We start from the raw sequence: 25,543 nt of genomic DNA, 5'->3' as shown, positions 1-25,543 counted from the left end.
TATTCTGGCAGTCACTTTAGCAGTAAAAAAAAATCCAGTCCCCTTCATTTCCATTCAGAACTGTCTGCTCTAAAACCTGATTATTCAATTGAGTGCCTGCACAGAAGCTCTGATCTAATTCATATCCCCATGCTGGAGCAGGAATAGGGATGGGTGCAGTGCAGCTCAAGGACATAAGGTTGAGAGCTTGGATCTACTTTTTTTAGTGAGGGTTATTTCTCAGAAGAGACTTCTTATTTTTCTGTTTAAAGGGGGTTGCTGGAATTATCTTTTTATTGTGATTAGAGCAGGTAAAAGAATCTAAGTACAGTCTCAGTATCAGTCAGTGCCATGGGTAGCCAGTTAACTCGTTCCTGTGCTAAAGCAGATTTTTCTGCCTTTGTGCGTAGCCTCAGAGTCCTTCCCAAAATCTTAATTGTAAAATATAGACTCAAAGGATAGCTGAGAAAATTGGACCAAAAGATCAGCTGGAGACAGAAGCAATTTATTTAGTTAAGTTTTTGGGAACATTGACTACCTGCTTGGAAAGGACTGATTACTATTCAGTGTGGAAATAACAAAACAAAGGTAACTTAGATAGCAGCTCTCTCTCTTACTTATCCATTCCTTGGGATCATGAGATGTTATTTCTGCAAGGAGTTGTCTTTTTCCTTCAGATCAGCTGAATCACTATGGTCAATTTTACAATGATCAAATTAACTATTCAACATGGATTTCTAAAATCATTGGTCAATGAACCTTTCCACTTTTATTCAGCTGAACCTCACACTGGATAAAACTGGAATCTTGTGGAAAATTACTTGTTTCTGTATTTGTGAAAAGGTCTGATCAGCACATTCACACTGGGAGGAGTGGCTCCTACACCAGAGGATTGTGCCACCATTCCCAGGGTCCTCAGTGGGCTGGAGAAATGGGCTGGCAGGAGCCCCAGAGAGCTGGGCAGAGGGAAGTGCAAAGTCCTGCACTCCCTGCACCAGCACGGGCTGGAGTGCAACTGGCTGGAAAGCAGAGCAGTGCTGGGGACAAGGAGAGCAGGAGCTGGGGACAAGGAGAGCAGGAGCTGGGGACAAGGTGAACAGGAGCTGGGGACAAGGAGAGCAGGAGCTGGGGACAAGGTGAACAGGAGCTGGGGACAAGGAGAACAGGAGCTGGGGACAAGGAGAGCAGGAGCTGAGGACAAGAAGAGAAGCTGGGGACAAGCAGAGCAGGCGCTGGGGACATGGAGTGCAGGAGATGGGGACATGGAGAGCAGGAGCTGGGGACAAGGTGAACAGGAGCTGGGGACAAGGAGAGCAGGAGCTGGGGACAAGCAGAGCAGGAGCTGGGGACATGGAGAACAGGAGTCAGCAATGGGCCTGAGCAGCAAAGGCCAGCATCACCCTGGGCTCTGCTGGCCCGGGCACTGCCAGCAGGTCAAAGGAGGGGATCCTTCCCCTCTGCTCAGCCTGGTGAGTCATTTGGGATGCTATGTCCAGTCCTGGGCAGGTTTATTAACCAGATTATTAGTTAGATTATTAGTCTGGATTATTAACCAGAGGGGCTCCAGTATGATGGAGAGCTTGGAGCATTTGCCATGTGCAGGGAAGCTGACAGAGCTGGAGGTGTTCAGCCTGGACCTGAGAAGGGCTGAGGACTATATTGGTGTGTGTAAATACCTAACGTGGGTGGGGATTAAAGAAGATGAAATCAGACTCTTCTCAGTGTTGTCCAGGGAATGGATGGGAGGTAAAAGGGACAAACTGAAATTCCATTTAAATGTAATTAAAAACTCTTTTCAAATGGTGTGGTCAAACAGGTTGCCTGGAGAGATTGTGGAGTCCCCAGATTTGGGGATGATCAGAATCTGTTTCAACACTGATTGTCCTGCTTTGGCAACTCTGCTGAGATGGGGGCTTGGGTTGGGTCATCTCCAGAGGCAATCCCAGCTATTCTGTGGTTTTGTGTGATTCTGCCATAACAAATAAATTCCTCTGAATATGTCTCTGTTCTGATATATTAGAATTAGCATTGGTGTCTGTCTTGCTTGATGTTTATTCTGAAAAAAACTCTAAAAATTTTATGCCCTCAAATGCTCTACTATTATTTATTTCAAATCCCTTATTAAATTATTTTTTAAAATGTTTTAATTCCTTTTCATGAGGGGGCTCAGAGGAAATGTAGTCTTCCTTTTGCCCATCAAAAGTCACTTCCTGCTGAACACCAGTGCCTTATTCATAGGCAAATCCTGTGATGAATATAGAGGCAGAGAACTAACCATGAATTCCTGAAGGAAACAGAGATCCTACAGCAGTAGTAAATAACTGCTCAGTCTGTACCATCAATCATAAATAGTGACTAGAAGAATCTACTTTAAATTTCAGATCTGTGATTGCATTTTCACGTATGTAAACTGAAATCTTGAATTTTGAGCACTTGATGTGAAGTCATTCCAAGGAAAATATTCCAAAATGAAAAATGGCTGGTCAGAAGAAACCACCACCCTTTGATAACGTGCTATCCTCTTAGAGAGAATTATAGTTCTAAAAGCTGTTTTATTGCCATGTTTTGCAATGTTATGGCAAACAATATTTGGGATACACTTCTTAAGGGCTTATTTGTTGGGATTGGGTATTCTGTCAGAACTTCAGCACGTATTAAAGAAAGAAATACATCAAAATCTCTGGAAACAGAATAATTTGAAAATTGCATTGCAAGCTAACACTAATTTTATTTTTACAAAAGATCGGATCTGAATGTTGAAAAGAAATCCAAATAATTTGAGACACATTTGCATTTTTATATAGTGACCTGCCAGCCGTGCAACCCCAGTGCAGTGCTCCCAGACTTCAGCAAAAGCCATCTGTCAGAAACTTTCCCTTTCCCTCTTGTCGTTCCTCAGACTCCACAAGTCAGCTATTTCTCATGTCTCCTCAGCACCTGACGAGCAGAGGGCCTTTGAAAACAGTGTCCACGACCCTGATGCTGCCTCTCTCTGTGCTTCAACCAGTGCCACCTCTGCCTCCTGCTGCACTGTACCTGCTGTGAGCCAGTGCAACAGAAATGCATCTGCCAAACAGCTGGGGCACGGCTGCACGGCATGAGCACTGACGGTTTCAAAGGCGTTCAAAGGCCAGATTCTGCCAGGAGTTTGATGTTTAACAAGCCCATGGGGGGTTCATACCACCACGTGGCCGTAGGGCAGATTCTGCAATGCACTAGGCGGCTAGGCTACAGCTGGTAACAAGCAGCTCCCTTTGGTTGTCTAGGCACAAAAAAAGCGAACTGGGCTGCAGCAGCGCGTGGCCATAAAGAAACTCCGGAGCGAGGCGACAGAGGGAGGGACAGGCTGAGTTCGGCGCGGCGCGGGACAGGCCAGCTCCGGGGTGCTGTGCTGGCACTGACCACCAGGGGGCAGCGGGGAGCCGGCTGCAGCCGCGCCAGCCCCGTGCGGAGCTTTTGGGAATGCCTGGAGCTTTTGGGAATGCCCTGGAGCCTTTGGGAATGCCCTGGAGCCTTTGGGAATGCCCTGAAGCTTTTGGGAATGCCCTGGAGCCTTTGGGAATGCCCTGGAGCTTTTGGGAATGCCCTGGAGCCTTTGGGAATGCCTGGAGCTTTTGGGAATGCCCTGGAGCCTTTGGGAATGCCCTGGAGCTTTTGGGAATGCCCTGGAGCTTTTGGGAACGCCCTGGAGCTTTTGGGAACGCCTGGGAGCCTTTGGGAGTGACACTCCCAAATAGCCCTCCGTGGCGCGGGAAACGCCATGGCACACCGCTGTGTCCCTGGAGAGCACGACAGGGTGTTCTTGTCTCTTTCTTTCAGTTTACTGCACAATCCAGGCTGGAAAGCACTGAATTTTGTGTTCCTGCTAATGCGAGTGCTTGCCTGGGGCAGCACATGGGAACAGGCTCCGGTTTGATGACTCTGCATCAAATGTGGAGTCATTACCCTTAATACGCCGGTGAAATGTTAATGCATGGGAGGTAAAATGTTCATTTCCAATAAAAATATTTAGGAAACGGTACTGCTTAACACATCTTGCATATCTAAAGGAACAATGTATGAAAAAACACCATGGATGGCAAGAGTATTCACAGAATCACAGAATAGTTCAGATAGGAATGGCCCACAGTGTTCATCTGTTCCAGCCTTCCTATTCAAGCAGGATTAGCCTATAAAACAAGGCATGGGATAGTGTCTTCTTGAAAGAAGGTTCTTGAAAAACTCCAGTGAGAGAGGCCCCACAACCTCTCTGGGAAATCTGTTCCAGAGCTTCAGCATCCGCAAAGTAAAGAAATTCTTCGTCATATTCAGGTGGAACTTCCTGTGCATCAGTTTCTGCCTGTTGCCTCTTGTCCTTCTGCCTGTCACCACTGAGCAGAGCCTGGTCCATCTACTGACACCTCCCTGCAGACACTGACAGACATCAATGAGGTCTCTTCTCAGACATCCTGAGGCTGAACATGCCCAGTTCCCTCAGCCTGTCCTCACAAGAGATGCTCCAGTCCCTTTATCACCTTTGTCACCCTCCACTGGATCTGCCCCAGGAGCTCCATGTCTCTCTTGCCCTGAGGAGCCCAGAACTGGACACAGCACTCCAGATGTGCCTCACCAGGGCTGAGCAGAGGGGCAGGATCACCTCTCTTCACCTGCGGGGAATGCTCTTCCTGGTGCATCCCAGAATTCCATTGACTTTTCTGGCCACAAGGCACTGCTGGTTCAGGGACAGCTTGTTAATATCCTGGGGGATAAGGACCCCCAGGGCCTTATCTTTCTGCTTTCCAGCAGGTCACCCCCAGGCTTTACAGGTGCCAGGGGTTATTCCTCCCCAGGGACAGGACACTGCATTTGCCTTTGTTGAACGTCAGACAATTCTTCTCTGCCCAAGAAGAAGAATCATCTCTCCATCACTTTGAGGTCCCTCTGAAGGGCTGCAGAGCCCTCTGGGGTGTTGGCCACTCCTCCCAAATTTGTGTCATCAGTGAAATCTGCTGAGGAGGTCACTGCCCCTTCCAAGGGCTGACATGAGGCTGACTGGCTCCAGTTCCCTGGGTCCTCCTTCTTGTCTGTTTTGAAGACTGGGATGACATTTGCTTTCTTCCAGTCCTCAGGCACCTCTCCTGATCTCCATGACCTTTCAGAGACAATCTTGAGCCCCCTGGCTATGATGTCTGCCAGCTCCCTCAGCACTCGTGGATGCATCCCATCAGGGCCCATAAAAATTGCAAATCACTTTTTGCAGTTTAATCTTGAACAAGTGACCCCGAACATTTGCCTCTTAAATAAACAAGACGGAGCAGTTAGAAAATGAGAAATGAATGCTGGAATCTTAGAGGGGAAAATTTTTTTTTATAGTTCATTTTTTATGACTTTATCATGCCAAGAATAATTTAAAGACATTTTACAGCAGATACTTCCACCCAATCCTTCTACAGTTAAAAAATATCAAATGTCACCATTGCCACATTCACTTACACCATCGTTTGACATGCTGCAGGGACTGGTCATGATTCATAGGTACCAATGTGAAAGCTGTCAGTTCTCCCAAGGCAAAGACATTTATGATTCATCCTGACTTGTGTAGCCTTTCTGGAAAAAAGTTTATCTACCACAAGCCACCTGAATTGCTTGTTTTCTAGTGAGTTGAAGAAAGTTAATGAGAACACTATGAAACACAGAACGAACACTAGGGAAAAATCAGGACACTTGTGACCTTACTAATTCTTCAAGTCCTCTAAACAAGAGAACCAGAAGTTCATTTAAGGGTTTGCTTAAAGGAAAAGTGCCATGAAGATAGGATGACAGACTTGTCTCCTGCCTTGCTTTGTTCAGTTATGATTATTTTTGTGAGAGTGGGAGGGAGGAGGGTTGGTTGTCACAAGACATCTCATCTGAGAGAGGGTTCAGGGGAGGGATAAAAGGGTGATTAGGGACTGAAGCATCTCTCTAACGAGGAAAGGCTGAGGAAGCTGCCTTGTTCAGCCTCTAGAAGAGATGACTGAGAGGGTGTGGAGTCTCCCTCACTGGAGACATTCAAGAATTGTCTGGACACAATCCACACTGTGTGCTCTGGGGTGACCCTGCCTGAGCAGGGAGGTTGGACCAGATGAGCCACTGTGGGGTCCTCAAGCCTGACCCATTCTGGGATTCTGTAAGGTTCATCTAAGTGTATCATTTGCATAAACAGCATACAGAGAGGATCTTTATTTATTTGATTTTCTGTATATGGAAACAAAACCAGATGAGAAAGATCAGGCACAGGGTACTTGTAACTTTATACTCACATCATTGCAATAAAAGTTGATGTTAACTACAATAAATGATCATATTGATAGGTCAAGTCCAGAACAAATGCAAGAACATAGAAAAGGTGGAACTTCTTAAATTAATAGCATTACAGTACAGTCCTTCAATACCTTTAACATTTTTAACATTTTTAACATTTTTAACATTTTAGCATTTCTATTGCTGAAATAAATATTTTATCCCCTTTCATGTATTAGTAACTGTATGAGTAACATATATTAGTAAGATTTCTATTGCTAAAAGAACTACTTCTTTTATCCCCTTTTATGAGTTAGTAACATTTTATATTGTTTTCAGTAACAATTGAGATACATTTTCAACTTCAGAATGTGCACCATCCTAATTTTTCTTGTTCAGATACTCTTTTCCAAATTGTATATACTTTTTGTCAGCTTGCTATTTCTGGCAAAGTTTCATAAAGTGTTTTGAAGTCCTGGGAAAAATATAGGATGTTTTTAATGGAGATTTCCGTAGAAAAGTTGACTTTAATCTGTTCTGTCTTCCATGGCATACAGTGGGTTTTAAAGGGAAAGACCACAAGATTATGAGAAATGAACGAGTTCCTGAAAGAATTTTCTCTGAATGAATTTGTAAATAAAAGCATTGCTATACATGATGGGCATGTGTATCTCTTTACTCTGGATGTGATAAGAGATACGTGCATCTCCTGTCTTCTCTCTGTGGGTTCAGAACCCTTTTTATGTTGCCACAGCTCTGTGGTCACTTTGTGGGTCTGAATCAATGCCAGCACTCTCTTTGTGTAACAGAGCAGAGACAACATTGACCATTTCATGTTCTAACGGTGTTAAACCTCAGTGAAAATATTGACAAAGACATAGGCAAACATTACAAAATTTCTTTTGCAGCCTCAAAGTGGCTGCAGCTCCTGGTGCACAGGTTTATGTGGTACAGTCCCATAAAACCAGATCACCTCCTCCTTTATCTGTTTTTATGGCTCCACAGATGCCTTGCCCTTCACTTAAAAATTCGTCCTCGCAGGTGATATTGAGTTAATGGAAGTTAGAGAGTTAATGATGGCATAAAGCTAATTGAGAAGACAATTCTTCATTTTCTGGCTTTTTCCTGTTTGTCCTGGTTGAGGCCCTTGTGCTCCAGCCATCTCAGCACCTGCAAACTGTTTCAAACACAGTCGTGGGGCTCCCTCTGCCCAGGCTTTCTCTTTCATGAATGAGAAATGAAGAGCCACACACAAAAAGAAACCATAAAACACAGTTTTTTCAAAAGGCAGGATGAAGATGCTGCAGTGAGGTTTGCCTCTCACTGAGTCCCTTTTGGGGCCTACAGTGGAGACAGAGTCATCAAAAAGAAAAGGCATCCAAGGGTCCCATAAACTCGTTAAAATTAATAAGAATTTCCCCAGGGGAAAATTGGTTTTCGTGAGACTATGTGACTCACTCTACTCTTGAAAACATAGAAAAAGGATGAAGCTGATGCATCTCTGCAGAGGCACTTGATGCTCAAATCTAACCATTTATTTGTGTTGTTGTCAGTTCACATCTTGTAGAGCTTCTAAGAACTGATAAGCTCAACACTGCATTTCTATGAACAGTGTTGATTGTACATGTGCAACATGAAGAACAACAACTAAACCAACCATAAACACCATAGTTGCCAATAGTCTCTCTGTGTTCATTAACAGTATTGCATTAGAGGCTTCATGTGGCATAACATGTGACATGCTGGACAGATATGACAGTTTTCAGGGCAGAGGAAACAGCATAAATACAATATATTGCTTTCACAAACACAGGATTTTCAAAACTCTGGCAATACTATAAAAATAAGAATGAAGCTTCATATGCAATTAAATACAAATAACTGGGCTTATGTATTTACTGTACAATAATTCCTGATAGTGCATTGCAGAACTGAAATTTATTTACAGTATTCTGTAAAGAGCAAATACCATTTCAGTCAAAGCAGGGAGGAAAACAGAGAAAAGAGAGATGCTCCTTTAAGGTAAATGCTGTCATATCCAATACAAAAGATTTATGTGATGTTCATCCATCAAATTCTTATGTTGGCCAAGTTTGTTTTTTTAAATTACCGTATCAAAATTGAGAGCCCACTTCTTAAAGAAGGAAGAAATGGCAGCTGTTTCCCATAGATGTATTTTTAGGTGCCTACACATGGATTTGCAAAGCAGCCTTAGGCAGACTTTCCTGACAAGCCCAGCCAGTACTTTCACTTCATTTATATGGAAGCAGCAGGATAGAGTACAAAATAATTACTTTACAGTTATGCTTTTAAATAATAGGCTTCAATCTTTTTTATATTCCAATCATTTTTTCACACACAAATCTGCTTTTGACAGTAGCTGGTAATTAACTTATCCCATTTAGCAGTACTACTAATCATAACAGGCTGCACCCTGCATGGCCTCTGACACCTGTTTGATCCTCCTGCAGGCTTTGACTACTGGAGGGAACAGCCCCAAACTTAAGACACTTGGAAAACAAGATAAATAAAAATTTTTTCCTCACTCTGTCCTTTTATATGACTTCAATTTATCACATATTTAATTTATTAACTTCCACAAATTGGTAATGAGGAGTTTCATAGGTATTCCTGGTGCAGAGCATCAAAACACCGTGGGCACACACACCATCACATGTCACAGCATGTGAACACACTGGGGCTGTGTGTGTGTCTGAGGCATTAGGCAACCAGTTTTATCAAGTCTCTGTTTCATAAAGCTCTGGAATTGCAACCGATCCAAGGAGGTAAGAGAGGAGGACGTGCCAGCAGAATCAGCACAGCAACAGCACCGGTGCTGCTGACCCAGAAAGAAAACTCTTCCCTGGGGGAGTCCTTCCCATCGCTTCTCACAGTCCTAGTCCACGTAACGCACACAGAAAGCCATGAAGCAGCAGCCGGCCAGTGCCACTGTGGATGCCGAAATCACGGTGACAGCGCTGCCAGCAACACTGACCAGGAGCCCCAGGCCCACGCCGAGGATGATCTGGGCCAGCTGGACCATGCATGTGAGAGCAGCACAGTCAATGCCCTTCCCTCGCCCGTGCTCCCCTGCTTGCTCCCCTTCCTGCAGCTTCAGGCTCTGCAAGGAAGCACAGAACAAGCCCCAGTGAAACAGGACAGTGTCAGCAACATGCAGCTTTTGGCCAGTGCATTGTCACACCCCCCAGGGGCAGCAGGACAGGTCCATAGCTCGCTGTTTCAATTCTTGTGCCATGGAGGTTGCAGAGGTTAACACAGGGATTTTACAAGTAACAGTAAGTTTTCCAAGCTTCCACCAAATTGTCCAGTTTTTCCTCTTCTGCAATTTTTGCCTCTATCCTTTCTGTTAAGGGAGTAATTGAAACTTGACAAGAAATAGTATACATTTTTATTCAAGTTCAGGTCAATCTGAGCTCTGTCAAACTGACATTTAACAGTACAACTCGTCCTGTCATGGATAATCTAGTTCTGACTCACAGCTGAAGGAGCCACACTATCATATTATCAAAGAATCACAGAATGGTTTGTGTTGGAAGGAACATTAAAAATAATCCAGTTCCAATCCCTTTGTCATGAGCAGGGACACTTTCAATCAGACCAGAGTGCTCAAAGGTACATCCAAACCAGCTTTAAACACTTCCAGGGATGGGGCATCCAAAATCTCTCTGGACAACCTGATCCAGTGCCTCACCACTCTCCCAGTAAAGAATTTTTTCCTAGTCTCTAACCTAAATTTACTTTCCCTAAGTTTGAAACCATTCTGTCTTGTCCTATCACTACATGCAGTTGTGAAAACTCTCTCTCCATCTTTCTTGCAAGTTCCCTTCAGGTATTAGAAAGCCACAATTAGACCACCCTGAAGTCTTCCCTTCTCCAGGCTGAATAATCCAAACTCCCTCAGCCTTTCCTTGTAGGAGAGGTGCTTCATCCCTCTGATCATCCTGGTGGCCTCCTCTGGACTCACTCCAGCAGCTCCATGTCCCTCCCATGCAGGGACCCCAGAGCTGATGCAGTGCTCCAGGTGGGTCTCACCAGAGCAGAGCAGAGGGGCAGAATTCCCTCCCTCCCCTGCTGCCCACAGGGCTCTGGATGCAGCCCAGGACACGTTTGGCTCTCTGGGCTGTCAGTGCCATGGCCAGATCATGTCCAGCTTCTCACCCACAGCACCCCAAGTCCTTCTGGGCAGAGCTGCTCTGATCTGCTCATGCCCAGCCTGTGCTGATACTGGGGGTTGCCCTGACCCAGGTACAGCTCCAGCACATTGAACACAGGCCTTGTTGAACCTCATGAGATTCCCATGGGCCACTCCTTGAGCTTGTCCAGGTCCCTCTGGGTGCCATTCTGTCCTTCAGGTGTGTCAAAAAGCCACTCAGCTTGGTCACCTGCAAACTTGCTGAGGGTGCAGCTGATCCCTTTGCCTGTGTCATTAATGAAGATATGAAATCACAATGGTCCCAGTACAGACCCCTGAGGGACACCACTTGTCACTGATGTCCATTTGGGTTCCGAGCTGTTGACCACTACACTCTGGATGTGACCATCCAACCATCTTCTTACTCATCAAACAGTCCACTCATCAAATCCATGCTTTCAATTTAGAGGGAAGGATGGTGTGAGGAAACTTGTCAAAGACTTACAGCAGCACTGATGTGCCCCACACTCACAGAGGCAGGAGCAATGTGCTCTGAAGCTGTGGCTCAAAGCACATAAAGAAATTCAGTACTAAAATCTGAATGTAATACTTTCATGGCTGGGGATAAAAGCAACCTGAAAACAAACATTCAGACTAGGATTCTTCTACACTGCTGAGGACCACAGTTAACTATTTATTATCTGTGCATCTGCTATGATGTACATAGCAGAGCAAAAGCCTTCATTTTTAATATACAACTGTCTTGCATATTAGCACCCTGTGAGGCTGGTGGATCATTGAACAGGGGGTTCCTAACCAGAGGGGTTGTGGAGTCTCCATCCTTGGAATTATTCAAACCAGACCAGACATGACTGGGCGCAGGCTGCTCCAAGTGGCCTTCCTTGAGCAGCATGTACATGATCTCTGGTGGTCCCTTCCTCCAGGAAGGAATTATTCTGTTTTATTGGGAAATTATGTGGAAATTTACATATTTACTTTCTTCCTGCATAGGCTGTTAAATGGAGGAGGCTGTATTCCAACAACAAGAGGTTCCCACACTGTAGGCCAGCTGCACTGCTGTGCTCTGGTATACAAATCTCCTGGCCATTAAGATGCTTTTTGCTTTTCACAAACCCTATTACCTTGCCTTTGAGCCATACTAAGTTCACAAGCACTGGAGACAAACAGTCTCTTCCTAATCCAGTAGAAAAAAATTGAATTTGGATCCTAGGGAACGGCAGCACAGAACAGGAGCTGAACTGGCAGCACTGTAAAACACAGTGCATGATTTTGGTAGAGTGCATAGTCAGGGAAAATGTCTGCTCCTTGTTCTGAAATTATAAAGTCCCAGTTTTAGACACTTTCAAAAATAAATTATATCTATTTTGCTGGGCTGTTCCCAGGGCTCCTATGTGGCAGCCATTCTGACCACAAGTACATGAATCTGTAAATAAATGTAATCTTTGTGCTTGATGTTTCCTCTCTCTCTTTTTCTTTTTTTTCCCTATTTTGTACATTGTAGAAGATTTGACCTAAGCCTCAATGCCTTAATATAAAATCCAACTTAGAATTATATATCATTTAACATCTGTCATAGCAAATATGATACACCAAACAAGAAACCTTTGGTTATCTTACAAGTAACACATGAATATATTAGCCCATTAAGCATAAAGTTAATGTACTTCAGTATATTTTATTTCACTTGTGTCTTGGAGCAGAAAAAAATTTTGCATTTATTCCCCCTCTCTGAGTTGGCTGACCTGAAGTTAGAATTGAGATCTCACCCTAAACTGGACTCATTGCCTGTCCTTTGCTTTATATTTTTAAAACATCATGATCATTTGCTGTTGGAAGGAGCAAAGGGAATCAGATATATGTAATATTTAACCACTTTGAGACATCTTCCTAGCATTCAGTAGAATAATTAAAGACTTTTCTTGTGTTCATCATTCAGAGGATGCTAGTGAAAGTTTTGCAGAACAGTAGGGTGTGTTCTCCAGCACTTGCTCTAGCCCAGTGCTGATTTCAATTATGTTTCTATATGGTTTTCCAATGCTTCAACATTACTTTTATTAAATTTCTTCAGATATCCCAATATATACTGAGAACTTTTCCTAATTTCTCCCAACTCTCCTTAATCCTTCTTGTTTCCAGCTGTTTGAGTAACTTAAGAGGCTTGAGAGAACTTTTCCATTAAAGAACTCAACACTTTACAATACATGAAGATCCTGCTGTACCCAGTAACATGATACAAGGTGTGCAAGTTTTTCCAGATTTTCCTTGGAAACAGGATTTAATGCTGTGGAGGACAAAAACCCAACCACAGACATTTACAAAGATAATGAGAATATGATCTATGATCTAATACTGAACTATATAAAGCTGTTTCTACTTGAATTTCAAATATTTATTAGCTAAGAGCTTTTGTTACATTTTGCATTTAACTAAAAGTTCTAACAGCATTTACAGGATTGTTATTAACCTCAGGCACTCAGAAGTCAAGATCTCTGCTGACATGGCTGGAAGGAAGGATTTAAGGAAGGTAACACTTAAAGGCAACACAAGTGGAGCCCTGTTACCTGTTACTGCCTGAACATGTGCTGGGATTGACTTTATTTCAGATGTGATGATAAATAATTATTTGTTTCATTGCAGGCCTGTTTGGAGAGTTTGGAGCTGGGATGTTAACTCTCTCTGTCAGAAACATCCCTTTCATATGTGTCCTTAGGAAATTGCAAAATTAAAATTAAAAGCTGCTCAAGAGTTTACCCCCAAAACAGATTGAACAGACACAGACAGATATAAACTTTTGCTTTAGACATTGCACTCACCTCTTCTTCCCTATGGTACTCTGCAATGAGGTGGAATGGCACTGTGTACAGCGTGCTGGACATGACTCCAAAGAGTGAACAAAGAGCCAGGGTGGAATAAACATTGGGAAACAAGCCAATTAATCCAGTACCCAGTCCAAAAAGTAGGTATCCCATGAAATAAAGTCCCTTTAATCCTATGTATGGCAGAAGGACTTTCTGCAAGTCTGTGAAAAGAAAGTGAGAAATGCTGAGAAGACTAAAACAAAACAGCTCACATTTTATCAGGGAGTTCCTTTTAAGGGGTTGTATTTTGCAAAATGCAGTGAAAGAGATAATCTTAATGATTTTGGAACTTGCCTCAAATAACTGTAGGTATAAATTTGGCAAAGAATACTTGCTCACAGAACCCAGAGCTCAACCTGCAGCTTGCACTGCAGCTGCACCCAGAGCTACCTGTGCTGAATAGATGTTCCTCAACAGAAAGGCCACACAGAAACACTTGTAGTGAAGCTCCAAAGGTGAAACCATTTCCCTCAAGCCTCTTCTGGATGCTCAAAGCCCCAGAATGCTACTTACTTGAGTTTTCAGATCACAAGTAGTTTTTCAGTCCTTGTGAAGGGTGATGGTGAAATCTGTCTGGGGAAGCTGTGCTAGCATGTTTACACATGTTTTGGAGAGCAAGATTCAAGCTCCTGGCAAGAACTTCTGCATGGGAAATGCAAATGGGGAGAGGCTACCTTTGAAAGCCTACAGCTACAGCATTGCTAGGTGAAAGTGCACCTGAGAATTTAGACTGGAAGTTAACTCCAGAATGATTATCAGTGTTTGGGGCAGTCCCTGTGCAGAACAATGTCTTACTCCCAAAGTGACTCCTCATCATGTGGACAGGAACTGTTTGTGTTAAGATATAAGTTTCTAATAATGCTGAGAATCTAACATTCCTTAAAGCTTTAATATAGGGAAAAAAAAGCCCAGTTAATTTAGCATCACTTTATGTTTTTTTAAATAATGGCAAATAGCAAAGACAGTGTTGGAGTTAATTTGTGTGTACTTACAAGAATAGACTGATGAAGAAATTGCATTAATGCACAGTCCCCAGCATCCCATCTCTACCCCTGTTTTGTAGGTAAGATAAAGTGTGGAGTTGTGAGGTGCATAAGGATTACCGTGGTATACAACCTGAAAGAGACCACAGAAGTCACAGTTGGCTGCAGATATGGAATTCCTCCTTCTTACAGGAACAGGGCCTCATCCCTGGCAGGGAGCAGCTGAGACATTAAGCAGTGTTCTAACCACCCCTTTGTAATTCTCCAGGTTTCACACTCACATCTCCTGGCCTATCATATCTCAGGCTCTGCCTCATTTATTACCCTCTGCCTTTTCCTGAACTTTCTGCTTTACATTGACTTATTTGCTATTTTACCCTTTGGATGTCTCACTCACTTCCAATTAACTTTCTCACTCCACTTCCGCCTTCTTGCCTTAGCCTTTCTTTCCCTAATTTATCTACAATTATTTTTTATTTTTGTCTTTCACGTTTACCTCAACACACTCATTTTCCTACACAGTTATTGTCTTATTCAGTTCCTTATCTAGACAAGCAAAACTTTTTTTCTTTCAGTTGTCCATCCACACTGCAGAGAGAAAAACTCCTCCCTCTTGCCTTGCCTATAAAGACAAAAAAGGCAAGAAAATGGGAGTACTGTGTGGAAACCACAGGAGAACAGGGAGTGGCAGTGAGTGGATTTGTGCCAGGAGCATCTTAGCACTCTGGAAGAAAGGAGGCATATAGGCAAGAATCACTGTCCAGGACATAGTCCCTGGAATGGCATGGAGAAGGGACCACTGGGTATTGTGAAGGCAAACAGCTGCTGGCAAAAGGGACTCAATGAAAGATTTACAGAGGTCTGGAGGGAAGACAAAAGCTTTCTGCTACCAAGTAGCTCCCTGTGTGCCAAGAGCTGCACGGGCTGAGGCCAGGGAGGCTGCAGTGCAGGTGAGAGGCTCTGTGTGGATGCTGCAGACACCAGCACAAGGCCAGCAGCACCCAAGCATTGCCCCAGTCAGAAAACCTGCCCATGTCAGAGCTGCCCCAAAGCCAAACCAGAAAATGGATATGCTTGGACCTGCTCTGAGAGCTTCATTTGGAACAGTTAGACAAAAATAGCCTTAGAAATACTGAAAGGCTTTCCCCAGCGATTACACAGACAGGTTGGAACAAGGGCCTGACCTTAATTAGCTGGTTTACAAAATTGTTGAGCCATCCAGATATAAACAGCTCTGACACCAGTGTCATTTCCTCAGGATAGGAACACCATTTCATTTCTTTTTGATGGAGGAGGAGATGCTGCAAGGAAGGGGAAGCGAGAGGATTTTATGCCTTTACCTGTCCCATGAAATCCGTGAAGAAGAGCATGTTGGACAGGAAAGCCATCCATCCAAAGAGGTGGCTCACACACAGACAGCGATAGTGGGATGGCATGCTTAAAAGTGTCCTCAAGAGTGATTTAAGGGTCATCTGCCTTTGTCCCTAAAAGCAAATATGTAACAGTAATACAGTATTATTGCCTTGAAGGCTAATGAAATAGCTGACAGCAAATGAAGGTGGTCTTAGTTTTTTTCATTGCTAAACTTCCATGGTATTTTCTTTTTTGTTAGGAAGGTTTGGTAGGATACTGAATTTCCTTCTATTTATAAAATTCACAGAAACTCTAGAAGAGATGAGGTATACGAACAAGAATGTAACATTTCTTGCTGTAATAATCAGTAGGTCAGTAGGACTATTATTTGTGTGTAGAACCACAGGGAAACTTTCTGCCTAAGCTGATTCAGAGAATTAAAAAAACTCAGCAAATCCACAACAGAAACAACCAGAAACAAAGATTATTTCTTTATACAGACCATCAGATTTACATTTAAAATTTAAAGCTGCTACAGGAAAATATTCTCAAAATACTTCCAGAAAATTAAAACGTATCAGTTGTGGATTTCTGAGCATTCCTGGGACCTCATTCCCATTCCATTCAATGTGCTAAATTTCCTAGGAAACTTCTACCTCTTCAGGCATATAATGAGATTACCACTATGCACTGTCCTCCCTTCCATGAAGCAGGGAGAGGCTGTGGTTCACCACAGTAGCATGCAGAGAATGTGAGCTCCACCATCTGAACACCTCATAGCATAGGAGAAAGAAGTAATTTCAAAATCAAAGCTTCATTGGTACTGGTTAACAAAGCTCACTGATGGGGAAAAACAAATTTACTCACATCTCCAATGCCCCATGTTATCTTTCTCCTCCTTGTCTCAGCCCTGTGCCCCAAATCTCTCAATTTCTTTTCCAGTCATATTCATCATATCATTTGTATCACTTCATTTTTTTTTTTACAGCTGTAGGTGTGTTTGATATCAGGTATGTTGACACATAATTAAAGCTCCTGCATGGTTCTGTGCTTTTAAAGAAAAAAAACCTATTTTAAACTATTTTAACTGTGCATGATGGAACACTTCCAATTTTGTCTTGTAATGTTTGGAGACAACAGTGTTGTGAGAGATTTTAAGGGAAAATGTATGTCATGAAATGTGGAAGAATTGCAAAAGTTATGTTAATTACTGGAAATTACTGGACTGAATCTTGTCTTCAATTTGCTGTAAGATGTAATTTTTTCCTTTCTTCCTTCAATGTTGTACTTACTTTTCACTATTCTACTTTCCTTTGAATTAGGCTATGCTGCAAGCTACTCTATGAATAATAACCACATATAAAGTTGGAAAATACTTTGCTTCAGTGTGAGGTTTTTAATCCTCATAGGAATGCCAAAATTCAAGTTGCTGACTTTCACCTTGGACTGTATATTGTCCAAATCCCTTGGAATTTCTCTTGGCATCACTGTCTCTTTTAAACAGGGTAAGCTTTATAGTCTTCTACAATTATATAAAGAAAACAAACTACAAAATTCCTGATTGACTCATTAGTGTTATTTAAAGGATAATTACAGCCGTTTGACTTGGCTTATTTAGTTTGTAATTCTTCCAGTTTTTTTTAATTTCCAATCAAAGTTTTAAGATAAGGTCATGCAACTACACAGGACACTGCAGTAATTACAAACAACAATTTGACAGCTAGAGAGAAATGCTTTCTTTCTATTTAGCTATTTTAGAGAGTGGAAATGGAAACTAAAACTGTTTAATGCATGCATTCAAAACATACCAGCACACAAACTGCATGCTAATTTAAATAATGTGCTGAACGTTGGCTCAGTTTAAGCGCCTTATCCTTCAAAAGCTCACAATACCAAATAATCTTCTCTACAAAATCACTACAACTCAGGGCATAAGATGATTCAGAAGAATACAGAGGAAGCAATATGACTTGGGTTTTATGGCAGTGGACCCTGAATAATTTGGCACCATGCAAAAGAACACAAGGCTAATTGCTTTGGGTGTCTGTTTGTACTGTAACAGGTCAAACCTCATTAATAATCATGTTAGCTATTAGTACGTGAGAGTACAGGCCTTAATTTAGAAGAAATAGGGCCGTGATGCCTGCAATAAAATTAAAAATAAAAAAAAAGACAGAAAAACAGGAAGCCAAACCATTTCTTCAAGGAAGCGATTACAGTAATGAATGAACTCAGCAAACATGTGCCACAGGAGACAGATCATTAAAGCAGTGAGTGTCTAGAATTCATACACACTCAGGCACATCAAAGAAGCACGAGACTGATCAAAGCTCTGGGGGACTCTAGCAGCCTGCCCAGCCTAATCAGAGAGGAGGCAATGGCACAGCCTTGTACCACAGCTTCACCTCGGGTGTCACACATTGCTGACTCCATGGAATATTTCTTGCCAAGGCAGAGGCTACCCCAAACCACAGTCTGTTCCCTACACTTCCACCACATCATTCCCTCATCATTTGCCTTCTTTTTTTTTCAGAGCCTGCATGGTCTAAGCAGTCAGAGACACTCTGCATCTGCCAGTTTGGAGGATGCTCGGGGTGAGCAGTGCTGGTGAAGCATGCTGGCTGCTCAAGAGCTCAGACAGCACCACAGTGTGCTGCTAATATTCTCCCCACAACTGCTGCCTTGCTGTCTGCCCCACTCTGTTTGCCTGGCATTCTCATCAGGCAATGGTCTTCTCATATACCTTGCATCTGGCATAATAATATTTTTCTTCAGCTTAGAAATACCAAATGTTATTGTAAAACAAATTGCAAATAGTAAAAGATAATAAATCCCTTTTATATATAGATTAACCACAAGTATTGGTTTCTAACTTATAAACATTTGCACATGCTCAGTATGTTTTACCTGAATTATCAAATCTTTGTATAAGCCATCAGGGATGGATGCATATAGTGCCAAGAGATCAAAAGTGAAATTAAAATGACAAGCAGCTGTGTCACCACTTTTTTGTTACATTTGGCTTACCTAGGGTACCATGAGACAGCGTGAAGATTTCTAGCACTAGAAGTCATCAGCAAAACAGTAAAGACTATCATCTGTTCCCAAGACCATTCTAGAAGTGTTCTCCCCAGATATTTTTCACCTTTTTCTGGGTGCTTCAGACTGAAGCAATCTCTCATAAAAATGCATCAGAAACAAAAAAACAGTGAGGGCTTGAAAGTACTCACTATCTTCTCACACCTCAAAGTTTTGCCAAGGACACACCTACAATATTGCTCAAAATTAAACTAAAATGCTGATAGCAAGGTAGCACTGCTGTAGAAGTGAGAATTTTAAACACATTAGCACTCAATGAAATGTTGAGCAGCAGAAAACCCAAACGTTTACTAGGCAGGGAACACACATTTTATATGCACTACATACAAAATCATGAGGACTTTTGTGGGAATTACAGACCTACATCACAGATTAATGGTCTGCAGTCTTTGTACACAATTTTATGCTAACTATTTAAAGACTTAGGGATGAACTAGAGCCTCTTTACAAAATTCATATGAGGAGGATATCAAGAGACTGACATAGAGCAGAAAACTGAACCAGGTTCTCCCTCATCCCTGCCAATTGATCAAAGCATCACAACTAGCCTGTCTCATCCCTCTTGCTGGTGATACTTCCTAAAGAAAAAAAAAAGCACAAAAAAAGAAAAAGCAAGCAGGCTTTCTCCTGTCTCTGTATCCTGTGTATCCTGGTGGAGGGTTCTTTTTCTGTGCATGTGAAAGGGCTCCATTCCAAATTAACATTAGCTAATTAAAGGGTCTCCAAGGATGCAAAGATACATCCTATAAAATCATGTCTGCACTCACCTCTGTGCGTGATGCAACTGCGCAATTCCCTGGCTTGGCTGCAGCCTTCTTTTCGATACATGTTGATTTTAAATAACCATTCTTGATTTCCTCCTCTAAAGAGTTATATTTATGGGATTCTGTCACTTCCAACAAGAACTTTGCCTCTTCATTTTCGTATCTTAGTGGAACTTCAGGAATACTGCACAGATGTACAGTGAGGCAGATTATGAAAACCAAGGCTGCGAAGAAGAAAATCACCTGGAATTCTGATGACAAGCTGTATCCTAGTATAGTTTGACCCCAATCCATAGCACCTGTCAGGTAACCCAGGGCTCCTCCCAAACCTACAAGAGTGGGGGAAAAAAAAGGAAAAAAAATTTCTACTGGCATTGATAAAATAAACAGAGTACATAATACCCTCAACATGTGATCCCCTCTAAAAATCATCAATAATCACTCTTCAGATATTTATCACCAGAAATAGGAATACTGAGCTAATCACATATATATGAGGGGTTACTAAAGCATCTCTTGAAAAATCTCAGAGCTCTCCAGAAATTGCTTGAACATACACCAACATAGCCTCCATCTCTTTTTTTGACTCTTTAAGTTGTTTGGGTTTTTTTTGGTTTTTTTTTATGGTAACAAATACAAGTAAAACTAAATAAATCCTACTGAAATTTATGTGGGTTTTTTTTTAATGTAACAGAAAAAACTTTTAAAAAATTTGGTCAAGACTACCTATAGTTTAGACTTTGTAAAATGTATTTTATTTAGATTAGTCCAAATAGAAATACTGTCTTCATGTGAAGTTTTTAAAAAAGGAAATAAACCCAAAAGCATTGATTTGTAGTTACAGAAGTCCAAGTACCTCACCATTTGGAAAAGAAGACAGAAAGGAACAAATATAAGTGTGTAATCCCATTCATTAATGTTCTCAGAAAAGGTAGACTAAAAGGTAAAATGAGAATGCTACTTTGTGCCTTGAAGTTAATAAACCCATCTTTCAGTCAGTTTGGGTTTTTTTACAATTTCTTCTTTTTTTATGGGTGCACACAGAGCTACACAAGAAGTGCCCTCTGCTCCATTCAGCACAGAGCTCTGCAGGGGTGGCAGCTCTGTAGGCTCCTGACACCTTGCTAACTAGGTGGCTCTGGGGGATGTGTGGCTGTTCCAGAGGACAGGAGCTTTTCAAGGACTTGGAAGCATTTCTACTCTTCTGCTTAGGAGAACTGATAAAAATGTGCAGCAAAACGCCCATGTCAAACAAAAACTAACAACACCTAGACTTGCTTCCCCAGCAAAACATGAGATTTTGATTTCATTCCACACTTTCTGTACTTTTTTCCACTTCCTGGGTCTGATTATGGCCCTCCTTCATTGTGTCCTATGTCAGTTCATGTTGTACCCTTTTTTGTTCTCATGAAAAACAATTAGGCTGTTAATAACTTTTAAAAGAAAATCTAAACTACATGTTTTCTGTGTATGTTTGCAGAGAGAACGTTTGATATTTGAGGTTGTCTTTGGTTACTGTTTTGAAAAAAAAAAAGAATCATGCTGTTGGAATGCAGCCTGAATGCTGTGTGGTGAATGTGTGCACTCTTTCTTCCTTGTATAAGTGGCCATGGGTTTCATAACTTCAAAGCTATCAAGTTTCATGTTCAAACCCCAAACTAGAGGCAAACTGGAGTGTAAAATCTTAGAAATATTAAGTCTAAAAGGAAGGAACTTAAGCGGGAAAAAGAAATCATATCTAAAACAGAACCTGGAAAAGAAATGGGAAGATTGCTCTCTGTGTCTAATTGGGACAAAACAAGGAATGACAAATTTAAGTTGTAGGAAATGGATATTAAGATTAGATTTAAGGGAAAACTACCACCAAGGCCAGGGAAGAGCTGGAGCAAACTGCCTTGGGAGGCTGTAGAACTCCAATCAAGGGAGGATTTTGACACCAGAGTAGGGAATTTTCAGTTAGGAAGGGTTAGGATATTGAAGAACTTACTGCAGAGAGCACAGGGTGCTGGACCAAGTCATGCACTCTGCCCCAGTCTTATTTCATGTTATTTGTCATACATTGTTTTCACAACTCAGTGCACTGAATTGGCTAAATCTGTAGCTTCAAACTTGGAGACTTTTTAGTATCACCCAAAAATATAACAACCAGAGTTGTGCTGACTATACATACAGAGTCACTCCTTTCTCTGTCCAAACAAGTGATTTTTTAAGATATAATCTGTCAGTTTCTAAAGGATAATAAGGATTTCATTCCCATGTGGCTTTAAGATTCCCTTACAAGCTATGTTCCTGGACACAGGTGTTTCATGTGTCCAGAATCAGCCTGTTGTCAGTAGCTACCACACCTCCCTCCTTGAGCAGAGTATCTGCTGCTGAATCTACCTGTCTCTGCTCTTAGTTGGGCTCAGCAGCCACAAAAATCTTTTGCAAAAAAGATTTAATGTCTTCTCATGTAGTCTGCTTTTCATCTAGTGCTTTCACAGGGGCTGCTCTCAGGCATGGCAGGAGGCTCCTCCTGAGTCACTTCACAGGTACAGAGTCTTCTGTGACTTCTCTGTGCATTTACCCTCACAGCCCTCACAGTGTACAGATGATTTCACAGAATCCTAGACTCATAGAGTGTTCAGGGGTTGGAATGGACTTTAGAGATCATACAGTCCCACCCCCCATGCCTTGGGCAGGGATACATCCCTCTAGACCAGGTTGGTCAAGGCCTTATTCAACCTGGCCTTGAACACTGCCAGGGCTGTGCATCCATAACCTCCCCGAACAACCTATTCCAGTGTCTCACCACCCTCACAGGGAATAATTTCTTCCTAATATCCAGCCTAAATTTTCTCTCATCTGGAGAGTCCCTCTCCAGCTTCCCTGTGGTTCCCTTTCAGATACTGGAGTGTTGCTATGAGGTCTCCAGGCTGAGCAGCCCCAACCTTCTTGCCCTGTCTCCACAGGAGGGGTGCTCCAGTCCTCTTAAGTCCTCAAGTCCTCCTTGGGACTTGTTCCAACAGTTTCATGTCCTTCTGTAACTTGGCAATATTTCAAACATGTACAAAGGCAAATGAAGCTGTTAACTTAATTTGCAAGAACCTGAACTGAACCACTTGGACCTCTTTTGTGGAAGTTGTGAATTTCTGAATTTGACACGGAATTCCTCTTTCTATACAGCACATACTGGAGCACTGCTGAAGACTGGAAATCAACTGGTTTGGGCAGCTCTCGTTCTATGTCACATGCCAAGTCACAAATGTCATTTTTATGTGCAATAGTAATGAAAGGAGTTATATCCATTAATTTTGCCTCACCAAAAGCTTGGAAAAAAACCCCAAAACAAGCTGAACAAGCAATACTTATACAAAAATAATTGGCTACTCTTACATAAAGCATGCCTATGTTGCTATAATTGTTTATGCCTGCAGCCTTCTGCAGTAGAATTCTTGTAGCAGCAATCACAAGTTGCTGTTCTCGGGAGTAGCGAAAACCCAGCAACAAAAGACTCGTGACTGAAGTGCAGAATCAGATGATCAGTTCATTCAAGATTACAAACACAGCGAGGATAAAATCCATGCAATTACCTTCCCCTCCTTCAGGAGGTAGGGAGGAAAAGAAGGGATCTGAGTACCTGTAAAGAGGGCGTGGTAATGCAGACCCTTCTCTTTATCCTGATGAGAGCAGACATCAAATAAATACGCTTTGATGGGACCATCAATAAAATCAGCTGCAAAATCAAAAAGCACTACTCCCAGCATGGTAATGACTATTGCCCACGTCCGCTGCTTGTCTCTCTCTTCGATGAAAGCTACAAAGAGAAAAACACCCTCATTCTGACAGCAACAGTGCCATGTTCTGCAAAACCACATTTTGTCTTTCCTGATACCTCAAAATCTAAACAATGACTGGTTATGCAAGAGAGTGCAGTGACACCTGGATCTCATTAGAGAAGCAGGAGAGCTGAGTCTGTGTAGCGCTGAGCTGCACTAGGTTGACTTATTGCCTTGAGTCAGCAGATGCTCAGAATTCTCCAAGCTCCATGACCAAGAGCATCACTGTCCTCCATCTACTCTTTTACACCTCCAAGGCATGCTCTGGTAGCCTAACACATGCATTTTGCAGTACTTTATGGTTTATCCTATTAATCCCACCCATATATTGTTTTAGATAATCAAGAGTTGACTGCATTGTCTCTTTCTGGGCAAAGGAAATCAAGTATATTCAGCATCAGTAATATCCACAAAGAGAGAATAAATCACTCCATAGAAATGCACCTCCCCCATCTGCCAAGCCAGCAACAACTTTTCACCAAGACTTTAAGCTTAAAGTTATATGCCAAGCTAAAATATAACAATAGGGATGTCACTCCTATTTGACATTGCATGGTCCAGTTGCAACAGGGTTTTCAAGCAGTTAAGGAATTCTGGTTTTCACCAGAACAACACAGTCCTGAGTCAAGCCAGTGCTGCAATAATTAGAGACATGTACTTTGAATATTAATCCATCTAAAATAGGGATGAACAGGGATTTCGTTTGGATAGGAATTACGTCACAAAAACAGTATTATCATTTAAGTTAACAAGGTAGATCTTAGTTCATACAAAATTCTGTGGCCTAAGCAAGTCTTTACTTTTAGGAGCTTATCAGGCAACCAAACCAACATGCAACAGATTGTAATCACATGCACGAACTACAGAGCACTGTGCACAGAGTACATAACATACAGTGCTAGGACTGAATGTATACAAAGGTTCCAGAGCTCTTCAGCTCTTTCAGAGCAGCCCAGACCCATGACACCAAATTTTAACAGTGCAATTTAAGAAGGAAAAGGGGAACCCCTCTCTTTTTTCTGATTCAAAAGGCTAGGATGAGTTTTGTCTGTCAGCATAGCACGTGCCCCTCACTCACCTGAGATCATCACGTCCCCATTGAGGTACAAAGCCATGCCTAACAGCATTATGATGCCCAGACCCAGAATGTAAGGTCGCCTCCTGCCCCAGCTACAGGTGCAGTGATCACTGGCTGAACCTACCACGGGCTGCAGCACGAAGCCCAGGATAGGGCTGATGAGCCACACGAGGCTGTAGAGGTTCTTGGGCAGCCCTACACTGAGCAGCACCGGCGTGACGAAGGCAGCCTCCACGGCATAGCAGAACTCCCGGCCGAACATGGCCATGCTGTGCATCACCAGCCTTCCCACCGCGCGCCTCCTTGGCACCAGTGCTCCAGTCCTCATCACTGCCTGCCCCGGAGCTTCCTCCTTCTCTCTCGTGCTGTCCATGCTGGCCTTGGCCACTCGAGCAGTGGGTGGAGGAGCCCTGTGGAAGCTCTCTTTCGTTAAGGTCATTGCTCCGGCTGCGAGCAGCGCCGCGGCGAGCTGGTGCTGCCTGCTCCGGCTGACATGGGGCCCAGATCATATGCCGGGTGGGATCGGTCTGTGCTGGGGGAGGGACTCACATACTTTCATGGCTCTGCGATCACAAGTTATGCCAGGAAGGGGGCGGGGATGTGTTCACATCAGCAGATCTGAGCTTTTGGGCGTCTGCACAGCTCCCAGCTGTCCACAGCTAAGGAATTACTGTTTACGCATGAAGCACACATATAACAGAACATACATCACATGGTCCGAGTGTAGGATTAGCCTGACACAAAGCTGTTCTCTTGTTGCTGTGAGGCACCAGTGACACCAGGAAGCTACAGCTCTCATCTGTCCATTTAGCAAACATGGCCATCAGAGTGACCACTCCCTACTGACTGAATGGGGAGGAAAAATCTGTATCTATCCAGAAAAAGATTTCAGTGCACTTCATGAAGACGAGTAAGTGGACCTACCCATTGCCCTTGAGCGTCAGCGGCAGACATAAAGTTTGACAGAAATCTGTCAAGCAGCAACTGATAAGTACTTTGTTTGTATCTGCTGCATACTGCCCTCAAAAGAACTGATTTTCTTGGTTCCTGAAAACAGAGGATACCAGGATCATTTAGAGTTGGGGTTTTTTGAAGTCTTAACTGCCAGGGGAAGGCCTTGAAAGGAATCTGTAATGACAATACTCAAGCTGTACCTTTCAGATTAGGGGACCTGAG

The 25,543-nt window shown here is 42.7% G+C and overlaps 1 protein-coding gene across 1 annotated transcript; it reads right to left on the bottom strand.

Annotated features, from left to right (window-relative positions):
- Positions 1-7,753: 7,753 nt before the first annotated feature.
- Positions 7,754-24,854, bottom strand: SLC45A2 (solute carrier family 45 member 2). The gene is made up of 7 exons (XM_085042721.1): positions 24,368-24,854; positions 23,091-23,267; positions 19,475-19,800; positions 15,596-15,739; positions 14,265-14,388; positions 13,228-13,433; positions 7,754-9,361 (listed from the first exon to the last, which is right to left on the bottom strand). The coding sequence occupies exons 1-7, from the start codon at positions 24,804-24,806 to the stop codon at positions 9,137-9,139; spliced, it is 1,641 nt and encodes a 546-aa protein (XP_084898847.1). The 5' UTR covers positions 24,807-24,854; the 3' UTR covers positions 7,754-9,136.
- Between the last annotated feature and the right edge of the window lie 689 nt (positions 24,855-25,543).

Source organism: Lichenostomus cassidix, chromosome Z, assembly GCF_008360975.1.
Source record: "Lichenostomus cassidix isolate B80296 chromosome Z, HeHo_3.0, whole genome shotgun sequence".
NCBI lineage: Eukaryota > Metazoa > Chordata > Aves > Passeriformes > Meliphagidae > Lichenostomus > Lichenostomus cassidix.
The sequence above is the reverse complement of the archived record's forward strand: the minus strand, read 5'-3'. Positions and strand labels throughout refer to the sequence as shown.

Bases quoted from the DNA above. Each gene is read 5' to 3' on its own strand.
- SLC45A2 (XM_085042721.1), bottom strand. From the start codon at position 24,806: ATGACCTTAACGAAAGAGAGCTTCCACAGGGCTCCTCCACCCACTGCT. The intron at 19,801-23,090 runs GTACTCAGATCC...CCACTCTTGTAG, and splicing joins TTACCACGCCCTCTTTACAG to GTTTGGGAGGAGCCCTGGGT. The intron at 14,389-15,595 runs GTAAAGGCATAA...GGTCTCTTTCAG, and splicing joins TCACGGATTTCATGGGACAG to GTTGTATACCACGGTAATCC.